The sequence below is a fragment of the Oncorhynchus mykiss genome, chromosome 25 (assembly GCF_057628025.1).
Source record: "Oncorhynchus mykiss isolate SJ-2025 chromosome 25, ASM5762802v1, whole genome shotgun sequence".
Lineage (NCBI taxonomy): Eukaryota > Metazoa > Chordata > Actinopteri > Salmoniformes > Salmonidae > Oncorhynchus > Oncorhynchus mykiss.
In genome coordinates this window covers 67953703-67975467 of record NC_143046.1, presented here as the reverse complement: position 1 = coordinate 67975467, position 21765 = coordinate 67953703, and the positions used below count along the sequence as shown (strand labels likewise).

The window sequence follows — 21765 nt, the reverse complement described above, 5'->3', positions numbered from 1 at the left end:
GAGGCTTATCATGAGAAACACAATACAACTTTAGGGGAATTAATTTAATTACTTTTACCAAGAATATACATGATATGTTATTCTGGACTAAAGCACTAGAACAGTAATAGCAATTTATCTCGCAAGGTTTTTTTAGAAATCACTTAAGTTATTTTTCACCCTGTTTTAGCCATTTAATAAAAAAAGTCATTGTATTAATTATTCTTTAGAGAACTTTTACAAAAATGTATGCATATGTATACACACACACACACACTATATATATAGTAACATTTCCAAGTAAACATTGAGGTGGAAGTGGAGAGCACAATGACGGTCAGGGTTGGAGAAATGAACAAGGTAGTAAGTAGGGGTAATATTTCCCATTTAGATGCAGAACACACAGTATAGAGATTGCAGTGTTTCCACAACATACTAGGCATGGCTTGGTTAAGACATTCTCTCCTTGATCACTTCACCCACACAGGGTTGAGGATGTGTCCTTCAATAAGGAAGGCTTTAGGACCACTGCTACCCAACTCTTGTTCTGGAGGGCAGCGGGTTGAATGGCTACACTCGATGGTCAGTCACCTGGTCATTGGGGCTAAGTAACCTCTGATAAGCTTGTCAATTCACTGTGTCAGCCTGTGATGAAGCAGTGCTTAAAACACCCTATTCTTTTTACAGAGTTGGCAGCCCTGCACTCTTTTCCACGCACTTCAACTGGATGCTAAGGGTGAAGACAGTGACAACTGTAAGCTTGGTCTTGAAGATCATTTAATTTGCCAAACCACCATCTCACTACTCATGACAAAAAAAAAAAAAAAGAAATCCCTGTTGTTCACTCGCTCTTCTCCACTATATAAAAATACACCCCCCCCCCCATGAACAAAATATACGTTTTTTAAAAAAGGATCTCACCATGAACATTGGGGAAAAATCAGATTTCTTTTTTCTTTACATATTGTGACACCTCAAAATAACAGCAGCTGATGCTTACAGGGAGTTTGGAGACTGACGTTAGCATTGTAATCAAGACATTAATTTCATGGTCAAAAATAATGTGTTGATTTAGTTGGCTAAATATATATATATATCATTCAATTAGACATTTGTGGAGTAAGAGTTAGTTTTCTGAACACAATACCAATTGAAAACTGTATTAGAGGCCCAGAGGTTGAATTGAGCTTTGAATGAGTAGTAATGGAGGGTGAGAGAATGAGAGTTCAGCATGCCGATTAATTTCAATTCCATAAAAGTCATTTTTCACTAAAGCATTGGAATGCTGGAATACTTTTTGAAAACACCCACATACAAAAAGGAATGTGATCCTCATCTTTAAGCAGTGCTGGAGCAACACAACTCAAGTTATGAGGCAAGGAAATGGACTGGTTTACAGTCACATAAAACACCTGTATAAACCTCAACCACATCTGACAAACACTCAAAGGCTTTTATAAACATTATCCTCCATTAAACTTGGTCACATGATCAAAGATTTATTTTTCTGATGACAAACATTTATATGAGGTGTGATCAAAGGTTTATGCAGGTATTTTCAGCCTTTCGTGCTGCATGTACTGCATCTTGATCTTGATTAATATCTATTTTGTTTCTGCTGTTGTGAAGACTATGAAATTCACATGACAAGAGCCTTGCACATGAAAGAAAGCACATTGTTAATTAAATGGTACAAAAAGCAACCAGCGTTCAATTTCATCATATCTAATGTCAATCAAGACCCCAATGACTTGCTTGTGATTTTGGAAATGATCGAGTGGGTTCTTTAAGTCAGTTGATCTGCGTGCCATTAGCACTGGCAGCTGCTCCAAACCTGTGGATGAGTGTTATAGTACCCAGACAACACATTTCACCGCACCTATCCAGTGTATGTGACAATAAAACAACTTTATATCCCTTCTCCACTATATGACAGAGTGGTAAACATCAAAATAAAGACATCACTGGTGAATGTCAATGCTGGAAACGTGAGTGCGTATGGAGCACAGGATGTTAAGTTGCCTTTTTCCTTCACTGCTGTAGACAAAAGTTCAGACAAGATATTTCCCCTAACCATCTCATGTGGACCACTTGATTAAAGAGACTTCACAGAGAGAAACTAAAATCAGCAATTAAGCAGAGATCCCAAAAGTTCACATTACAGTACGTAAGTCCTATTAAACAAAACATCTAAAAGGCAGAGAAAAACATCTACAACCAATCACCATCATCAATATCTACATAGAAAAAGTTGGTTTTTGATTACAGATATATTCAAATTAATGTCATAATTATGACCATTATTAATTATTGTCACCATTATAATCCTCATCTGTTTTTGTTCGAGGTTAGAACAGGGTGGGGGCTAAGGTGGAAGAGGAGGGCAGTCATTGGGAGGAAGCCTTGGTGGCTATCGTGGAAACACAGTGTTGCTGGAAGTTGGGGGACATGGCTGAGTTACAGCCCAGTCTCTGGCGGGGGCCCTTCAGGTTCCCATCCGCCTCCACGATCCAGGGGCTGCTGCTGGCCTCCTTCCCCAGCATGCTGCAGCAGCCTGGGGAGCCAGGGGTTGGGGTTAGGCTGGGGGCTGTGGATACCAGGCCTTTGGGCTGCCCGCTGGCTGGGGGGCTGTCAGCGGAGTTAGCTTGGAGCACACTGGTGATGTGGGTCAGGAGATCGTTGAAGAACTCTGGGACACCCTCGTAACCTGGAGACAGACGAGGACGAGCCATGAGACTTGGCTGACTGATGCTTATATCCCATCTTCAATACAGTGGGAAACTGATGGTAACAGTCCAAGTAAATGAGTGAAAATATTTATTTTATTTTGAGTGCCTAGCTTGTCGTTGAGGCACTGAGGGTGAATGTTTGTGAGGGATTAGCTCACTACCATTCTCCTCACACTCCAACCGTCAGAGGTAGCAACAGCGTGCAACCCAAGAACAGTGTTACCATAGTGACAACAGCCCTAGTCAAGAGAAAGGCATGCTAGACTCGCCTCAGAACGTGCTCAATTCTCATTTTACACTGCTGATACCTCGGCTCCGTCTCCAAGCAAGATCATGTCAATCAGACCATTAGATTATATTGATCCCTAAAAGCAATCTCTCAAAGATTTGAAATTACTAACTGGTAGAGATTGTAAAACTGTCGTATACCTACACAGGTGGACGGGTAGTATAAATGGCCATCCATCTTAGACTAAAGATAAACACACAAACCCTACGACAGAGGAACAAACCACTCACCAGGGAATGAATTGATGTCGATGACGGCGTGTTGGCCCGTAAGGTTGTTGATGATGACGTCAATGCCAAACAAGGACACGCCCAACTCCTGTCGCAAGGACCTGGACAACTCTCTGATGACATCATCACTGGGTGGCTGGGAGACCCCCTCCACGTTGTCCCTCTGTGGTAGGAAGAAAACTAAGTCTGAGTATACTGTACTAAGGGCATTCAATAACACACTGAGGTTTGGCTTAACACATAGAAATACATTGCATTCGGAAAGTATTCAGACACCTGCACTTTTTTCACATTGTTACATTAGTCTTATTCCAAAATGGATCACATTTACATATGTATTCAGATCCTTAACTACGAGACTCGAAACTGAGCTCAGGTGCATCCCGTTTCCATTGATCATCCTTGAGATGTTTCTACAACTTAAAGTCCACCTGTAGTAAATTCAATGGATTGGACATGATTTGGAAAGGCGCACACCTGTCTATATAAGGTCCCACAGTTGACAGTGCATGTCAGAGCAAAAACCAAGCCATGAGGTTGAATGAAGAGCTTTCAGACAGGATTGTGTCGAGGTACAGATTTTGGGAAGGGTACTAAAAAAATATCTGCAGCATTGAAGGTCCCCAAGAACACAGTGGCCTCCATTCTAAAATAGAAGTTTGGAACCACCAAGACTCTTCCTAGAGCTGGCCGCTGTGAGCAATCGGGGGAGAAGGGCTTTGGGTAGGGAGGTAGCCAAGAACCCGATGGTCACTGACAGTGCTCCAGAGTTCCTCTGTGGAGATGGTTGTCCTTCTGGAAGGTTCTCCCATCTCTGCAGCACTACACCAATCAGGCCTTTATGGTACAGTGGCCAGATGGAATCCACTCCTAAAAAGGCACATGATCTAGCAACCGAAAGGTTGCTATGATCGAATCCCCGAGCTGACAAGGTAAAAATGTCGTTCTACCACTGAACAAGGCAGTAAACCCACTGTTCCTAGGCCGCCATTGTAAATAAGAATGTGTTATTAACTGACTTGCCTAGTTAAATAAAGGTTCAATAAAAATGACAGCCCGCTTGGGGTTTGCCAAAAGGCACCTAAAGGACTCTCTGACCATGAGAAACAAGATTCTCATGTCTGATGAAACCAAGATCGAACTCTTTGGCCTGAATGCCAAGCCTAGAGGAAACCTGGCACCATCAATATGGTTAAGCATTGTGGTGCGGCATCATGCTTTGGGGATGTTTTTCAGTGGCAGGGACAGGGAAACTAGTCAGGATCGAGGGAAAGACGAACGGAGCAAAGTACAAAGAGATCCTTGATGAAAACCTGCTCTAGAGCGCTCAGGACCTCAGACTGAGGTGGAGGTTCACATTCCAACAGGACAAGTCTCAGAATATCCTTGAGTCGTCCAGCCAGAGCCCGGACTTTAACCTGGAGACCTGAAAATAGCTGTACAGCGACGGTCCCCATCCAACCTGACAGAGCTTGAGCGGATCTGCAAAGAAGAAATGGGAGAAACTCCCCAAATACAGGCTTGTACCAAGCTTGTAGCGTCATACTCTAGGCTGTAATCGCTGCCAAAGGTGCTTCAACAAAGTACTGAGTAAAGGGTCTGAATACTTTTTTTTATATACATTTGCAAAAATGTCTAAAAACCTGTTTTTGTTTGTCATTATGGGGTAGTGTGTGTAGATTGTAAAAAACACAATTTAACCCATTTTAGATTAAGGCTGTAAAGTAACAATATGTGGAAAAAGTCAAGGGGTCTGAGTACGTTCCGAATGCCTTGTAGGTGATATGATAAATACATGTTAGTGTATTGAACTTACAGATGTCAGGTCTGAAGAGGACTCTGGCTTTGATACATTGTGGCTGTTGAAGAAAATTGCTTTTCTGTCTGTAATGGAGAAAACACACTTTAGTCAGTTTCATGGGTGGGAGGTAGCCTAGTGGTTAGAGCGTTGGGCCAGTAACCGAAAGGTTGCTGGATCGAATCACAGAGTTGACAAGGTAAAAATCTGTCGTTCTGCCCCTGAACAAGGCAGTTAACCCACTGTTCCCCAGGCGCCAAAGATGTCGATTATGGCAGCCCCCCGCACCTCTCTGATTCAGAGGGGTTGGGTTAAATGCGGAAGACACATTTCAGTTGAATGCATTCAGTTGACATTACATTTCTCATCTTCACCCTCAACTCAACTATTTGTTATGGATGTGCAGTTCTCATCTCTGGCACCAGGAGGCACAAGAGCAGCCATAAACATGGAATAATGAGGTGTACAAGTATGACATAAATGGCAGTGGAATAGAATAATACATTTTAGCATCAGTATAATACAGGAAGGCACAATTTATAGTCCAATATTTACACGTATTGGGGAAGGGGGGAAATGAGGTGCAAGTGTATAAATTGAGCAACATAATACGTTTTTTAGCAGCAGTTGTGATGTGTACAGCAGGAATGTGTGTGTGTGTGAGTGCTAAGGTACAAAGAATCAGAGCAGGTCCAGTTCAAGTGTTCAGCAGATTGATTGCTTGCAGATAGAAACTGTCCCTGAGCCTGTTGGTATCAGACCGTCTGCCCGACGGTAACGGACAGAACAGCTCGTGACTGGGGTGTCTGGGGTCCTGTTCTCCTGGCCTTCCTCAGGCACCGTTTCAAGTCCTGGATGGGTGGGAGCACGGTCCCAGTGATGTACTGGGCCGTCTTCACCACCTGCTGGAGCGGGTGGTGATGATGCAGCGATAGTATTTGGAGAGGACACGGGCGGCATGCTAAATTTCTTCAGTCGCTTTAGGAAGTAGAGACGCTGTTGCAACCTCTTGACAAGAGTGATGGTGTTGTTGGTCAATGTCATGTCCTCAGTGATTTGGACGCCGAGGAACTTAAAACTCGTGACTCGCGCTACTGCAGTCCCGTTGATGTGAATCAGGGCGTGTTCCCTCCGTTACATTCTGAAGTCAAGTTGTTGTCATGACGCCACAATGCCAGTCCACTTACCTCCTCACTATAGGCTGACTCGTTGTTGTTGGGTATTAGGCCTACAACTGTGGTGTCGTTAGCAAACTTGATGGAGTTGGTGTCAGGCAAAGCCATGCAGTCGTGAGTGAACAGGGAATACAGCAGAGGACTGAGGACACACCCCAGGGGGCCCTTGTGGTAAGAGTCAGTGTGGAGGTGGTGTTGCCAATCCTCACAGCTTGTGCTCTGCTCATCAGGAAGTCCAGGGTCCAGTTGCAGAGGGTGGTGTCCAGACCCAGAGCTTGGTGTTGAGCTTGGAGGGAACAATAGTGTTGAATGCTGTACTGTAGTCAATGAACAGTATTCTCACATAGGTGTTCCTGTTGTCCAGATGTTACGGCGGTGTGAATAGCGATGGAAATGGCATCTTCCGTGGATCTGTTGGAGCGCTAGGTAAATTGGAGTGGGTCCAGTGTGCTTGGCATGCTGGCCTTGATGTGGGCCATGACCAGCCTCTCGCCTCACTTCATGATCACCGAGGTGAGCGTGACGGGGCAGTAGTTATATGGACTTGTCACCTTGTTCTTCTGGGGCACCGGGACGATGGTGGTCTCCTTAAAGCAAGTGGGGACTACAGCCTGGGACAGGTTGAAGATGTCAGAAGACGCCCACCAGCTGGTCAACACACACTATTACATTCAAATTCAAGTGCATTAATGGAAAGACACTGTTCAATAAAACATTGGCAGGGATGTAAGCATAAGTTAAATTCTAGGCTTGAGTATATTTGCTGCCGTTGGCCTTGCGTACACGTCCTTAGAATCCCAAGCAATTACATTTTTATGAGTGTTAAAGTAGCCATCTTTATTCTCTCCAACAAACATGCAAGAACCATGCTTTCCTCAACTTCTTGCCAGTTGACGTTTGGCAAAACTGAGCGATTATTTTCTTAGGCCAGCTGCAAAGTCTAATTGGCTATATTGTCAAAATTCATGAAAACAAAAATGATATTTTTGGTCTTAATTTCAGGTTAGGGTTAGCAGTGTGGTATTAAGGTTAGGTATAAAATCAGATTTATGACTGTGGCTGTGCCAGCTAGTGACCACTTCGCAGAGCTGCCTCCAGAACAAGATTCACGATGAAAACCTCTAACCTGCCAACTTCTTTCATGTTGGTTGATAGACGAGGGCATATGTATCTACGTGCGACTCAATTATCTTAACCATCTCTAATTATTAGAAAAACAAAAACAATGAAGCCACAGCATAACCGAACACAAACTTAAGCTATACTGTATGAAAATAAACTCAATGTCTGACAAAAATCTAACCCCAGTTTAAGTTCAATAATCTTACATAGGCAACAAACTTCCACTTGTACCACATGACCATACATCACACCATATCAATGGCCTTCATATACAGCCATTACTAGTCATGTGGCTGAGGGACAAACCGATTCACATTATCTAATCTTTTGTCTGACTCAGCACAGGGATGTCCTTCAAGCAAAACGAGAGATTGATTTCCAGCCCTACCCAATGTAAAGGGAGTAATCGATTGTTCTACTTTTACAACTTCGCTACCAGTCACCCATTTGTAATCATTAACACTAAGAGAGGGCATTAAAAGAATGAGAGATGAGGAAGGATTGAAATAAAGAGGGAATAGGATGACTTTGTATTGGTGAATTCAGCCGTTGTCCAAAACGAGCCCAGGGCATTGTACTACTAGGGTGTACTAATACTGGAAGTGCTAGCTACACACAACATTCCCAGGAACGCTGAAGGGAACACTACTAAGCACATATCACCTCTGCTGTGGGCGTGGGCGGTGGGATGGGACATTATCTTCTCTTGGCACCAGGCCCTCTTTCACAACACTGAGGTGCTTAAAGGGGCAATCTGCAGTAGCTACATCCAGCGTTGGACTAATAAATGAATGTACCCATTGATTCTTAAAAGAATATAACTTATAAAATGCCTCATGAACTTAGTTCAACTTTCGTACCCCATTAGAACTCAAAATAAGATTGTTTAACGCCAATGTTTGTAAATAAAGTAAATGTAAACAAACACTGTATAGCCTCAAAACATGGTTAAAACTTTCATTTTGATATCATGTTTATAGCTCGGTCTATGAATTTGAGAGTGGTTACATTTTTCCAGACTTATCCCTCAGCTTTTTAATGAAACAGTGGGGGGAGGACACTTGCTGCTTTAAACATTCAACCAACCCCTTTCTCCCTCTCCCATTCCTCCCTTCCCTACCTCCGTTTGTCTGTCTATAATCGATTTTGTCTGCTCTATACGGAGTGCTGATTTATGTTTATTAAACTCCACAATACCATGGACAAGGCTGGACAGTATTCACTACCTGTGTATACAGTAGTAGAGGTGTGTTGCTGTGGTGTGTGTGTGTGTGGCAGGTTGGGGCACTTTACAGTATAGTAGTTTCATTGTGCTGGATGACACAGGAATGACCCTGGACTCTTTGCATAAGGCAAAGCAGACGATTCCACTGAAGCCCAGACTGGTTTGCATGAGGGCTTTTACTGTAGTGCATGCAAATGGAGCCGCTTCTTCTGTCAGGGCAAAGTTCAGATTACCTGAGCCTAACCAATGTGCTTATTGCCAAATTATGTTTCCTATCCAAAATGACTGTGTATTTTAATTCTCAAATCGGACTGTTCACCTTGCTTTGTCAAAAAAAAATTGTTGACCAATACGTATAAACCAAATCCACTGCACTCTGGACTCCCTCTCTCTTTAAAAGAAGGGAGCCTAGTCTCAAAGAGGTTAAAAAGCATTTTACTGGGTCTGTCAGGAAGACAGGAGTGCTGTGGGCCTCCCTCAGCATGGCACACTGCGCGCCCATAAACAGACAGGGCAGGGCATGACATTAACTTCTTTAGCCATTTGTCTTTCAGACAAGGTGGACTGATATTTTTACTTGTCCGAAAGCTCAAGACACTTGTCCCTCTCCCAGAAATAGTCTTAGGGCAGGTAGCATTCTCCTGGCATCCGCCAAAACCGGATTTGTCCACCGGAATGCCAGATGGTGAAGCGTGATTCATTACTTTAGAGAATGTGTTTCCACTGTACCAGAGTCCAATGGTGGCGAGCTTTATACCACTCCAGGCGACGCTAGGCATTGCGCATGGTGATCTTATGCTTGTGTGTGGCTGCTCAACCATGGAAATCTATTTCATGAAGCTCTCGACAAACAGTTATTGTGCTGATGTTGTTTCCAGAGGCAGATTGGAATGCAGTAGTGAGTGCTGGTCAACATAGGATACGATTTTTACGTACTACGTGCTTCAGCACTTGGCAATCCCATTCTGTGCGTTTGTGTGGCCTGCCACTTCGCGGCTGAGCCTTTGTCGCTTCTAGATGTTTCCACTTCACAATAACAGCACTTCCAGTTGACTGGGGCAGCTCTAGCAGGGCAGAAATTTGACGAACTGACTTGTTGGAAAGGTGGCGCGCACACACACAGTGTATTTTAGGACATCAAACATGACAATGACATTAATGCAAGCTAATAACTTAAGTTAACTAGCGAGATAGTCAATTCAAAACATTGTGTAGTTTGGCTGTTATCTGCGCAAATCGCTCCCCCCCCCCATCTGGCAATGGCCCACTGGCACACACACGCAGGTGATGCACACACCATGACTTTTCCAGGACTTCCATTGCTAAAATGAGCTATAACGGAGCAAATAACTCACTAGCAATGAATATCAACAAATATGCAAACGCGGCTCGCATTGATCTCAAAAACGCATTTCGCAACTGCATGATTGAAAGACCGTTTGTGCCTGTCAATGCAGGCCTACAATAATTAGACTCTGGTGCAATCTGCAGCAATTAGGAGAACAAGTGACCAAAACATTGCATCCAGAGGACATTGATCCAATTCAGAACGAGTAAGCTAATTTGATAGTGTGACTTTTTTGTGAAATTTTTTACTTGTCCATTTGGACAATTTATATCTACAATCTGCTTATACAACAAAAAAAATTACTGCCAAGGGCAAGCTGACAAGCTTTAAAGTCGAGCCCTGCAGGGTCTCCTCCTCACCTGCTGGTCCAGCGGGGAAGTTCTTCAGGGAGGGTCTCTCCACCAGCGTGTAGGACTCCCCCACAACAAACACCTTGTAGAGCACCGCGTTGTGGTTGATGAAGCTCTGGATCACACATGGAGGCTTCACGCCCTTCAGGTCCTCCTCACTGAAAATGATGGCCATCTGTGGAGGGAGAAGAGGTCATCAATACATTTAGAATTTTATTTCAACCAATAACCTGCTCGCATACCATGCAATCCATCCAACCAGTTTACGGCCTTGACTTGTTCAATGAGAGAAAGATGGGGCCGACAGATAGGGAAGCCGTGCTTCTAGCTCCTAAGCAAATAACCTCTCACTCACAGGAAAATAATCTCTCACTCTACGTCAACAAAACAAAAGGAGCTGATCGTGGACTTCAGGAAACAGCAGAGGGAGCCCCCCCCACTATCCACATCGACAGGACTGCAGTGGAGAATATGGAAAGCTTCAAGTTCCTCTGCATACACATCACTGACAAACTGAAATGGTCCACCCACACAGACAGTGTGGTGAAGGCACAACAGCAGGCACAACCTCGTCAACCTCAGGAGGCTGAGGAAATTTGGCTTGGCACCTAAAACCCTCAAACTTTTACAGATGCACAATTGAGAGCATCCCGTCGGGCTGTATCACCGCCCGGTAGAGCAACTGCACCGGCTGCAACCACAGGGCTCCTCAGAGGGTGGTGCGGTCTGGCCAAGGCATCACCTGAGGCAAACTACCTGCCCCCCAGGACAACTGCAGCACCCGATGTACAGGAAGGCCAAAAAAAATCATCAAGGACAAGAACCACTCGAGTCACTGCCTGTTCACCCCGCTATTATCCAGAAGGTGCATCAAAGCTGGGACTGAGACTGAAAAACAGCTTCTATCTCAAGGCCATCAGACTGTTAAATAGCCATCACTAGCACCTCAGAGGCTTCTGCCCTATATACATAGACTTGAAATCATTGGTCACTTTAATAAATGGAACACTAGGCCTCCCGGGTGGCGCAGTGGTTAAGGGCGCTGTACTGCAGCGCCAGCTGTGCCAACCGGAGACTCTGGGTTTGCGCCCAGGCTCTGTCGTTAGGGAGGGCTTGGCCGGTAGGGATATCCTTGTCTCATCGCACACCAGCGACTCCTGTGGCGGGCCGGGCGCAGTGCACGCTAACCAAGTAAGCCAGGTGCACGGTGTTTCCACCGACACATTGGTGCGGCTGGCTTCCGGGTTAGATGCGCGCTGTGTTTAGAAGCAGTGCGGCTTGGTTGGGTTGTGTATCGGAGGACGCATGACTTTCAACCTTCGTCTCTCCCGAGCCCGTACGGGAGTTGTAGCGATGAGACAAGATAGTAGCTACTAACAATTGGATACCACGAAATTGGGGAGAAAAAGGGGTAAAATTCAATAAAATAAAATAAATGGAACACTAGTCAATTTAATAATGTTAACATATTTTGCAATACTCATCATATATGAGTATACTGTATTCTATTATACTGTATTTTAGTCTATGGCGCTCAGATATTGCTCATCCAATTTTTTAGATATTCTTAATTTACATTCTTCTACTTTAGATTGTTGTGAAATTGTTAGATATTACTTGTTAGATATTATGGCACTGTTGGAGCTAGAAACACAAGCATTTCACTATAGCCACAATAACATCTGCTAACCATGTGTATGTGACCAATAAAATGTGATATATGAATGTTGACTGACAAACAAGCAGCTACTGATTTTGGCAGGGCTGCCACAGTCAGAGAACTCTAGTGTGTTTGATGATGTAGTTTGGTGCAGTGTTAAATGATTATCTAGTTAGAGACACTAATGGATTACCGGGATTTAGCTAACGATCGAGGGTGTGACTAATCTGTGACCCCAAGCGCTTCATGAACCTGGTAGCTCTTACCTCGTGGGAGTTGGTTCCATGGGCTACTCGTGTTTTGCAAACTGATAGACGGAGGAAGAGAAAGAACAGGTTGAGAATGTTAGTGAAGAAACCACACTTCCCCAATGACCCAATGAGTGGTTCCCCAATGATCCAATGAGTGTTGAGAAAAAACATGACCGTCACAAGATAACAGGTTATTTCCACACTGACCACAACTTTCAAAACCACCTCCATAAATAGATATCTGCAAACATGAATTGTGTGTAAATTGGCCATACAAGGTGGCTTAAAAGTAACTGAGGGTTTGAAAAAAAAACAAGTCTAAAAATAAACTTAGATAGTTATAGTTCAACACTGAAGAGTAATCATGATTATAAATAATAAACTAATTGCTGTGCAGCTTATAAGTGTGGATACTAAAACCAGGTTTGTTTATAGGGATTTTATTTCACATTTTTTTACATATATTTTTTAAACAAAGCTAGGAGGAAGGACCATGTATAATATGGGTTGAGTCAGAGATTTGGATATAATGACGAGATACCCATGTCTCCACCCTAACAATGGGATTCGTTGTCCCCAGATTGGAACGGAGGGCTGTCCAGTTTCCGCCTATTCCTCTCTTTGGATTGGTGGATACATCTAATTATTTTAATACTTCTTTGAATATTCGATGAGGGGTGTTGACGTCAACTGCCTATATTAAAATGGAGAGAGATGCTATGCTACTAGCCTCATGTCATGAATACACATAGTCAGACTACTCCGATATAAAGTGTTTTTTTCTCAGTTGCCGTGATGTCACGTCCTACTTATATCAGACCACTCGTAACAACCAAAGCATTACAAAACTTATATTTGAGGCAAATAAATCTCTACATTTTTTGCTGACTAAATTCGACACTCATTGACCTCCATACAAAAAAATCCTCGCTTGGAGAGTGAAATAAACGGAAAACAATGTCACCTGCTGGAGAAGACTGACTTTTGTCCCAATTATGCATCTCGCGTCGCCTCTAACGCTCTGGTCGAGTGACAATTCTTCTATCAAATACAAAAGGGAGGGACTTACTAAAGGGGAATGTGAGTCCATGCTTCTCAATCTGCTCCAGCGTGTCTGGACCACACTCAGTGTTCAGAACCATGAATGGGGGAGAGCAGATCCTCTTATCTGGTGAGAGAAGGATCGAGAGGGAGGGAGGGAAGGAAAGGAGATGAGTAAGAGAGCCGGATGGAAAACACCATCTCAATATCAGTGAATCTGTTGAATGAAGAAAATCCTTAGGCATTTCATTCAGAAGTCGACTATAGACTCTTTGTTACAGCATGACTAACCAAGAAGACACACACACAGAAACTTGAAGCACATTGACTGATGTATTCTCTCAGAGATAGCTTGGTTTTTACCTGTGACCCTACTTTGGGTAGCCTTCCACAAGCTTCCCACAATAAGTTGGGTGAATTTTGGCCCATTCCTCCTTACAGAGCTGGTGTAACTGAGTCAGTTTTGTAGGCCTCCTTGCTCACACACCTTTTCAGTTCTGCCCACACATTTTCTATAGGATTGATGTCAGGGCTTTGTGATGGCCATTCCAATACCTTGACTTTGTCCTTAAGCCATTTTGCCACAACTTTGGAAGTGTGCTTGGGGTCATTGTCCATTTGGAAGACCCATTTGCGACCAAGCTTTAACTTCCTGACTGATGTCTTGAGATGTTGCTTCAATATATCCACATACTTTTCCTGCCTCATGATGCCATCTATTTTGTGAAGTGCACCAGTCCCTCCTACACCCACAACATGATGCTCCCACCCCCATGCTTCACGGTTGGGATGGTGTTCTTCGGCTCGCAAGACTCCCCTTTGTCTCCAATCATAATGATGGTCATTATGGCCAAACAGTTCTATTTTTGTTTAATCAGACTAGAGGACATTTCTCCAAAAAGGACGATCTTTGTCCCCATGTGCAGTTGCAAACCGTAGTCTGGCTTTTTTTATGGTGGTTTTGGAGCAGTGGCTTCTTCCTTGCTGAGCGGCCTTTCAGGTTATGTCGATATAGGACTCGTTTTACTGTGGATATAGATACTTTTGTAAATGTTTCCTCCAGCATCTTCACAAGGTCCTTTGCTGTTGTTCTAGGATTGAGTCGTGTTTTTCGCGCCAAAGTATGTTCATCTCTAGGAGACAGAACGTGTCTCCTTCCTGAGCGGTATGACAGCTGCGTGGTCCTATGGTGTTTATACTCGTGTACTATTGTTTGTACAGATGAATGTGGTACCTTCAGGCGTTTGCTCCCAAGGATGAACCAGACTTGTGGAAGTCTACAATTTATTTTCCTGAGGTCTTGGCTGATTAATTTTGATTTTCCCATGATGTCAAGCAAAGAGGCACTGAGTTTGAAGGTAAGCCTTGAAATACATCCACAAGTACACCTTCAATTGACTCAAATTATGTAAATTAGCCTATCAGAAGCTTCTAAAGCCATGACATAATTTTCTGGAATTTTCCAAGCTGTTTACAGGCACAGTCAACTTAGTGTACGTAAACTTTTGACCCACTGGAATTGTGATACAGTGAATTATAAGTGAAATAATCTGTCTGTCAACAACTGTTGGAAAAATGACTTGTCATGCACAAAGTAGATGTCCTAACCGACTTGCCAAAACTATAGTTTGTTTTTTAACAAAACATTTGTGGAGTGGTTGAAAATGAGTTAATGACTCCAACCTAAGTGTATGTAAACTGCTGACTTCAACTGTACGTGGTTTGAGAAGTTAGCAGGGTCAATTTGGTCAACTGAGTTCAACTCGGAAAAGGCAGTACCACGAAAACAGCTCACCATTTGCCAGGCACATTTCTATGGTAATTTAGCAGACTGTCTTATCCAGAGCGACTTACAGGAAGGTGCTCCATCTAAGCCCAATTCACACTATAGCTTGTTGAATTTGCAAGATAACCGTTCTTTAATTTTGGCACAAATTAAATTGTGGAACCGACTCGCCCATAGATTGATGCTTCAGTAATGTCTCAATGAAGAGTTCGGAGTTCGACAAGCCACCTGCGGCATGCATGTGCAGTTACAAGCCTGCTAGAGTTTATTTTATTTTATATTTTATTTTATCTTTATTTAACCAGGTAGGCAAGTTGAGAACAAGTTCTCATTTACAATTGCGACCTGGCCAAGATAAAGCAAAGCAGTTCGACAGATACAACGACACAGAGTTACACATGGAGTAAAACAAACATACAGTCAATAATACAGTATAAACAAGTCTATATACAATGTGAGCAAATGAGGTGAGAAGGGAGGTAAAGGCAAAAAAGGCCATGGTGGCAAGGTAAATACAATATAGCAAGTAAAACACTGGAATGGTAGTTTTGCAATGGAAGAATGTGCAAAGTAGAAATAAAAATAATGGGGTGCAAAGGAGCAAAATAAATAAATAAATTAAATACAGTTGGGAAAGAGGTAGTTGTTTGGGCTATTATAGGTGGGCTATGTACAGGTGCCGTAATCTGTGAGCTGCTCTGACAGTTGGTGCTTAAAGCTAGTGAGGGAGATAAGTGTTTCCAGTTTCAGAGATTTTTGTAGTTTGTTCCAGTCATTGGCAGCAGAGAACTGGAAAGAGAGGCGGCCAAAGAAAGAATTGGTTTTGGGGGTGACTAGAGAGATATACCTGCTGGAGCGTGTGCTACAGGTGGGAGATGCTATGGTGACCAGCGAGCTGAGATAAGGGGGGACTTTACCTAGCAGGGTCTTGTAGATGACATGGAGCCAGTGGGTTTGGCGACGAGTATGAAGCGAGGGCCAGCCAACGAGAGCGTACAGGTCGCAATGGTGGGTAGTATATGGGGCTTTGGTGACAAAACGGATTGCACTGTGATAGACTGCATCCAATTTGTTGAGTAGGGTATTGGAGGCTATTTTGTAAATGACATCGCCAAAGTTGAGGATTGGTAGGATGGTCAGTTTTACAAGGGTATGTTTGGCAGCATGAGTGAAGGATGCTTTGTTGCAAATTAGGAAGCCAATTCTAGATTTAACTTTGGATTGGAGATGTTTGATATGGGTCTGGAAGGAGAGTTTACAGTCTAACCAGACACCTAAGTATTTGTAGTTGTCCACGTATTCTAAGTCAGAGCCGTCCAGAGTAGTGATGTTGGACAGGCGGGTAGGTGCAGGTAGCGATCCGTTGAAGAGCATGCATTTAGTTTTACTTGTATTTAAGAGTAATTGGAGGCCACGGAAGGAGAGTTGTATGGCATTGAAGCTTGCCTGGAGGGTTGTTAACACAGTGTCCAAAGAAGGGCCGGAAGTATACAGAATGGTGTCGTCTGCGTAGAGGTGGATCAGAGACTCACCAGCAGCAAGAGCGACCTCATTGATGTATACAGAGAAGAGAGTCGGTCCAAGAATTGAACCCTGTGGCACCCCCATAGAGACTGCCAGAGGTCCGGACAACAGACCCTCCGATTTGACACACTGAACTCTATCAGAGAAGTAGTTGGTGAACCAGGCGAGGCAATCATTTGAGAAACCAAGGCTGTTGAGTCTGCCGATGAGGATGTGGTGATTGACAGAGTCGAAAGCCTTGGCCAGATCAATGAATACGGCTGCACAGTAATGTTTCTTATCGATGGCGTTTAAGATATCGTTTAGGACCTTGAGCGTGGCTGAGGTGCACCCATGACCAGCTCTGAAACCAGATTGCATAGCAGAGAAGGTATGGTGAGATTCGAAATGGTCGGTAATCTGTTTGTTGACTTGGCTTTCGAAGACCTTAGAAAGGCATGGTAGGATAGATATAGGTCTGTAGCAGTTTGGGTCAAGAGTGTCCCCCCCTTTGAAGAGGGGGATGACCGCAGCTGCTTTCCAATCTTTGGGAATCTCAGACGACACGAAAGAGAGGTTGAACAGGCTAGTAATAGGGGTGGCAACAATTTCGGCAGATCATTTTAGAGAGAAAGGGTCCAGATTGTCTAGCCCGGCTGATTTGTAGGGGTCCAGATTTTGCAGCTCTTTCAGAACATCAGCTGAATGGATTTGGGAGAAGGAGAAATGGGGAAGGCTTGGGCGAGTTGCTGTTGGGGGTGCAGTGCTGTTGACAGGGGTAGGAGTAGCCAGGTGGAAAGCATGGCCAGCAGTAGAAAAATGCTTATCGAAATGTTTAATTATGGTGGATTTATCAGTGGTGACAGTGTTTCCTATCTTCAGTGCAGTGGGCAGCTGGGAGGAGGTGTTCTTATTCTCCCTGGACTTTACAGTGTCCCAGAACTTTTTTGAGTTAGTGTTGCAAGAAGCAAATTTCTGCTTGAAAAAGCTAGCCTTGGCTTTTCTAACTGCCTGTGTATAATGGTTTCTAGCTTCCCTGAACAGCTGCATATCACAGGGGCTGTTCGATGCTAATGCAGAACGCCATAGGATGTTTTTGTGTTGGTTAAGGGCAGTCAGGTCTGGGGAGAACCAATGGCTATATCTGTTCCTGGTTCTAAATTTCTTGAATGGGGCATGTTTATTTAAGATGGTTAGGAAGGCATTTTAAAAAAATATCCAGGCATCCTCTACTGACGGGATGAGGTCAATATCCTTCCAGGATACCCCGGCCAGGTCGATTAGAAAGGCCTGCTCGCTGAAGTGTTTCAGGTAGCGTTTTACAGTGATGAGAGGAGGTCGTTTGACCGCTAACCCATTACGGATGCAGGCAATGAGGCAGTGATCGCTGAGATCTTGGTTGAAGACAGCAGAGGTGCATTTAGAGGGGAAGTTGGTTAGGATGATATCTATGAGGGTGCCCGTGTTTAAGGCTTTGGGGAGGTACCGGGTAGGTTCATTGATAATTTGTGTGAGATTGAGGGCATCAAGTTTAGATTGTAGGATGGCTGGGGTGTTAAGCATGTTCCAGTTTAGGTCGCCTAGCAGCACGAGCTCTGAAGATAGATGGGGGGCAATAAGTTCACATATGGTGTCCAGAGCACAGCTGGGGGCAGAGGGTGGTCTATAGCAGGCGGCAACGGTGAGAGACTTGTTTTTAGAGAGGTGGATTTTTAAAAGTAGAAGTTCAAATTGTTTGGGTACAGACCTGGATAGTAGGACAGAACTCTGCAGGCTATCTTTGCAGTAGATTACAACACCGCCCCCTTTGGCAGTTCTATCTTGTCTGAAAATGTTGTAGTTTGGAATTAAAATGTCTGAATTTTTGGTGGTCTTCCTAAGCCAGGATTCAGACACAGTTAGAACATCCAGGTTGGCAGAGTGTGCTAAAGCAGTAAATAGAACAAACTTAGGGAGGAGGCTTCTAATGTTAACATGCATGAAACCAAGGCTATTACGGTTACAGAAGTCGTCAAAAGAGAGCACCTGGGGAATAGGAGTGGAGCTAGGCACTGCAGGGCCTGGATTCACCTCTACATCGCCAGAGGAACATAGGAGGAGTAGAATAAGGGTGCGGCTAAAAGCAATAAGAATTGGTCGTCTAGAACGTCTGGAACAGAGAGTAAAAGGAGGTTTCTGGGGGCGATAAAATAGCATCAAGGTATAATGTACAGACAAAGGTACGGTAGGATGTGAATACAGTGGAGGTAAACCTAGGTATTGAGTGCTGAAGAGAGAGATATTGTCTCTAGAAACATCATTGAAACCAGGAGATGTCATTGCATGTGTGGGTGGTGGAACTAATAGGTTGGATAAGGTATAGTGAGCAGGACTAGAGGCTCTACAGTGAAATAAGCCAATAAACACTAACCAGAACAGCAATGGACAAGACATATTGACATTAAGGAGAGGCATGCTTAGTCGAGTGATCAAAAGGGTCCAGTGAGTGGAGAGGTTGGTTGAGGGTCACGGTGATTTAGACAGCTAGCCAGGCCATCGGTAGCAAGCTAGCATAGGATGGAGGTCTGTTGTTAGCCACCTCTTGCGTTCGGTCAGTAGATTAGTGGGGTTCCGTGTGGTAGAGGGGATTAATCCAAAATCACACAACAACAACAAAAATAAGAACAATAGATATAGTTAGAGGCCCGAGAAGAAAACATAATAATAATAAAAATAAATAAATTGTCCGATTGTCTATTCAGATAGCAGCCGGTAAGACAGCTAACGGTTAGCGGGCCGCAGATGGGCGTTCAGGTAACGTCGCGACGGAGGAGCCAGCCGGATCTCCTTCAGGTAGATAACATCGGCAGTCCAGTTGTGAAGGCCCGGTGGGGCTCCACGTAGGCAGTAAAACGGGTCCGGATAGGTGACTGCAGCCCAGGAGTGAATGATGGAACTCAGGAGTGATTGACGGAGCTGGCTAGCACCGGAACAATCAATGTTTTCTCCGGAATCGACGAAAGCCGACTGTCACACGGATAGCAGCTAGCTAGCTGTGAGATCCGGGTATGAATGTCCAGAGAGCAGTTGAAATCCAGGGACATGGAGATAAAAATTGGTCCGGTATGTTCCGTTCCGAGCTGCGCCGTACAAAACTGGCGATAGATTCGATAGATTTTCGAGCTAAAGGATAGCTGATGACCACAAACCGTGGTTAGCTGAATACTAACGATTTGCCAGTAAAGAAGCTAACTAGCTTCTGATTAGCTTCTGGATTAGCTTCTGGGCTAGCTCCTGGCTAGCTTCTGGCTAGTTTCTGGCTAGCTTCTGGCTAGCTTCTTGGAGTTTCTGGCTAGCTTCTTGGAGGATTACAGATCTGAGGTAAATAATACTTTTTTATAAATATAAATTGGTGAGGCTGGTTGCAGGAAGGAGAGTGTTTAGAAGATGAGTTGATGGAAAATAAAAATAAAATGTATGTGAAAAAGCAGAGCAGAGGAGAGAAAGAGAGGAGCAACTCGTTCAAATAAATAAACCAGGAAGCTGCCAACCCTGCTTGGTCTGGCCTGCTACACCCGGAGAACATACAACACAGACACCACTGCACCAGACAGACAAACAACAAAGACTACTAGACAGACAACATTATACACGAGACAAGCCCACAGTTCTTACAAAAGCAGACCGGTGTACATGCAGTGCACAGGATGGGTGTGTTTGTCAAACACAGACGCTAGTACTTCGGGGAATCAAATAAGAGCGTAATTCTCATCATGTTTACATCATGCCCTGACGCAATGGCTGTCTCACCATCTCCTGTGATAAGACTTGATGTAAGACGTTCTGACACCCCAGGAAACAACAGACAAACATCCTGCAACTGCAGCACGGCAAACCTCCCCCAATTTTAAGCCTATATTTAAGTTCTGGCGCTCTGCGGCCCATTTTCTAGCTATTGGAGATAAGGTTTGAGATATTGCCACAAGAAATCTGTGTCCAGGCCAAACCAAACACTGGCATATTGGTGCAGATGACAAAAACACTAGTGTTTGTGTTGCGTGGGCAATGTGATATCAGTGCTTCCGGTGAGTTGTGCTGGGGTCAGGAAAATCCCACAGGCCTGTAATACACTGGCTACAGTACCCTGCATGCTGCTGAGCTGTGGTCACAGAGACACTACACAGACACAGCTCAATGATCCCATCGTGGAAGTGTGGTGTGTACACTACACACAAAGACTTGTGCATTTGACAAGTCATGGAGTGAAAGTCCAGGACATGAGCAGCTGACTCAGGAGGGGAGGAGTGACTGGAGGAAATAGGGAGGGGGTCACCAGGGCAACGTCTTTTGAGTGGCAGAGAGTCAAGCAACGGTTCTGCTTCCCGTTTTGCCTGCTCCATTGTTCAGCATTTAATAGGCTACATTACATGCGGTGCCAATCACAATCCACTGATACTCATAGGGGAGGTTCTTTCCAAACCAAAAACATACACAACCTGTCTTAATTTAAAAGAATCAACAAAACATTATAGAATTATGAACCCAACAAATACAAGTTAAAATAAACACATACGATTTCAGACTGATTTTATGGTTGCTAAACATAGAACAAGAAAAAAGGACCCAGTCACAAACAAACACAATTGTTAATACAAGACAATTGATTCTGCTCTGTGCTCCTTAACTTGTAGGTCTGTGGTGCTCCTGTTCTGTCAGTGGAGACGTAGCAGCAGCCTAGGAGTGGTGTGATGAAGAGCCGTGAAGGGTTTACCCATCACATCACCCCACTGAGCAGAGCTCCCCAAATTCACACTCACCGACTGTCACATCGCTGTTGTTATGGGAGGGGGTAAGAATGTCAGACTAACGTCATTCAAAAACAACCCAAAGACGTATTTGAATTGTGAGAATAAACTAAAATACATTGTAAATCCAAAAAGTCTTCCCATACCTTTGGATATCTCCTGTCCTGACTTGAGCAAACAAAAAGACTAAAAGGCACGGTTGGAAGCTTTGGGCCTAGAGAGAGGAGGGGATATGACGATGGTAGTGATGGTGAGTCTTATGTTTTGGTGTCATGTTTGGGCCTGGCCGTTTGGCTCGGAGTGCAGGGGAGCAATCTCTTCCTCTGTCTAAACACTGTCTGCTCTCAGCAGACCCGCTGGAGCCACAGAGGACGTTTACAGGACGTCAGTCTGACTCGGAGTAGCACGGCATACAGCACCGGCTGGCCTTGAACCATTCAGGAGGTGGGTATCCAGACTAGGACCGTACCAGACCCAATCCTACCATGAAAAAAC

At 44.1% G+C, this 21765-nt stretch overlaps 1 protein-coding gene across 6 annotated transcripts in view; it reads right to left on the bottom strand.

Annotated features, from left to right (window-relative positions):
* Window positions 1-29: 29 nt before the first annotated feature.
* Window positions 30-21765, bottom strand: part of LOC110505606 (inositol-tetrakisphosphate 1-kinase) — a 61036-nt gene continuing 39300 nt past the window's right edge. For all 6 annotated transcript variants that reach the window (XM_021584932.3, XM_090220827.1, XM_021584931.3 and 3 more), the window contains 6 exons: window positions 13226-13324; window positions 12172-12212; window positions 10255-10420; window positions 5044-5111; window positions 3228-3390; window positions 30-2686 (listed from right to left, as the gene is read on the bottom strand). In XM_021584932.3, the coding sequence (XP_021440607.2) occupies window positions 2367-2686; window positions 3228-3390; window positions 5044-5111; window positions 10255-10420; window positions 12172-12212; window positions 13226-13324 (857 nt within the window). In that variant the 3' untranslated portion in view covers window positions 30-2366. The remainder of the gene's footprint in view (window positions 2687-3227; window positions 3391-5043; window positions 5112-10254; window positions 10421-12171; window positions 12213-13225; window positions 13325-21765) is intronic.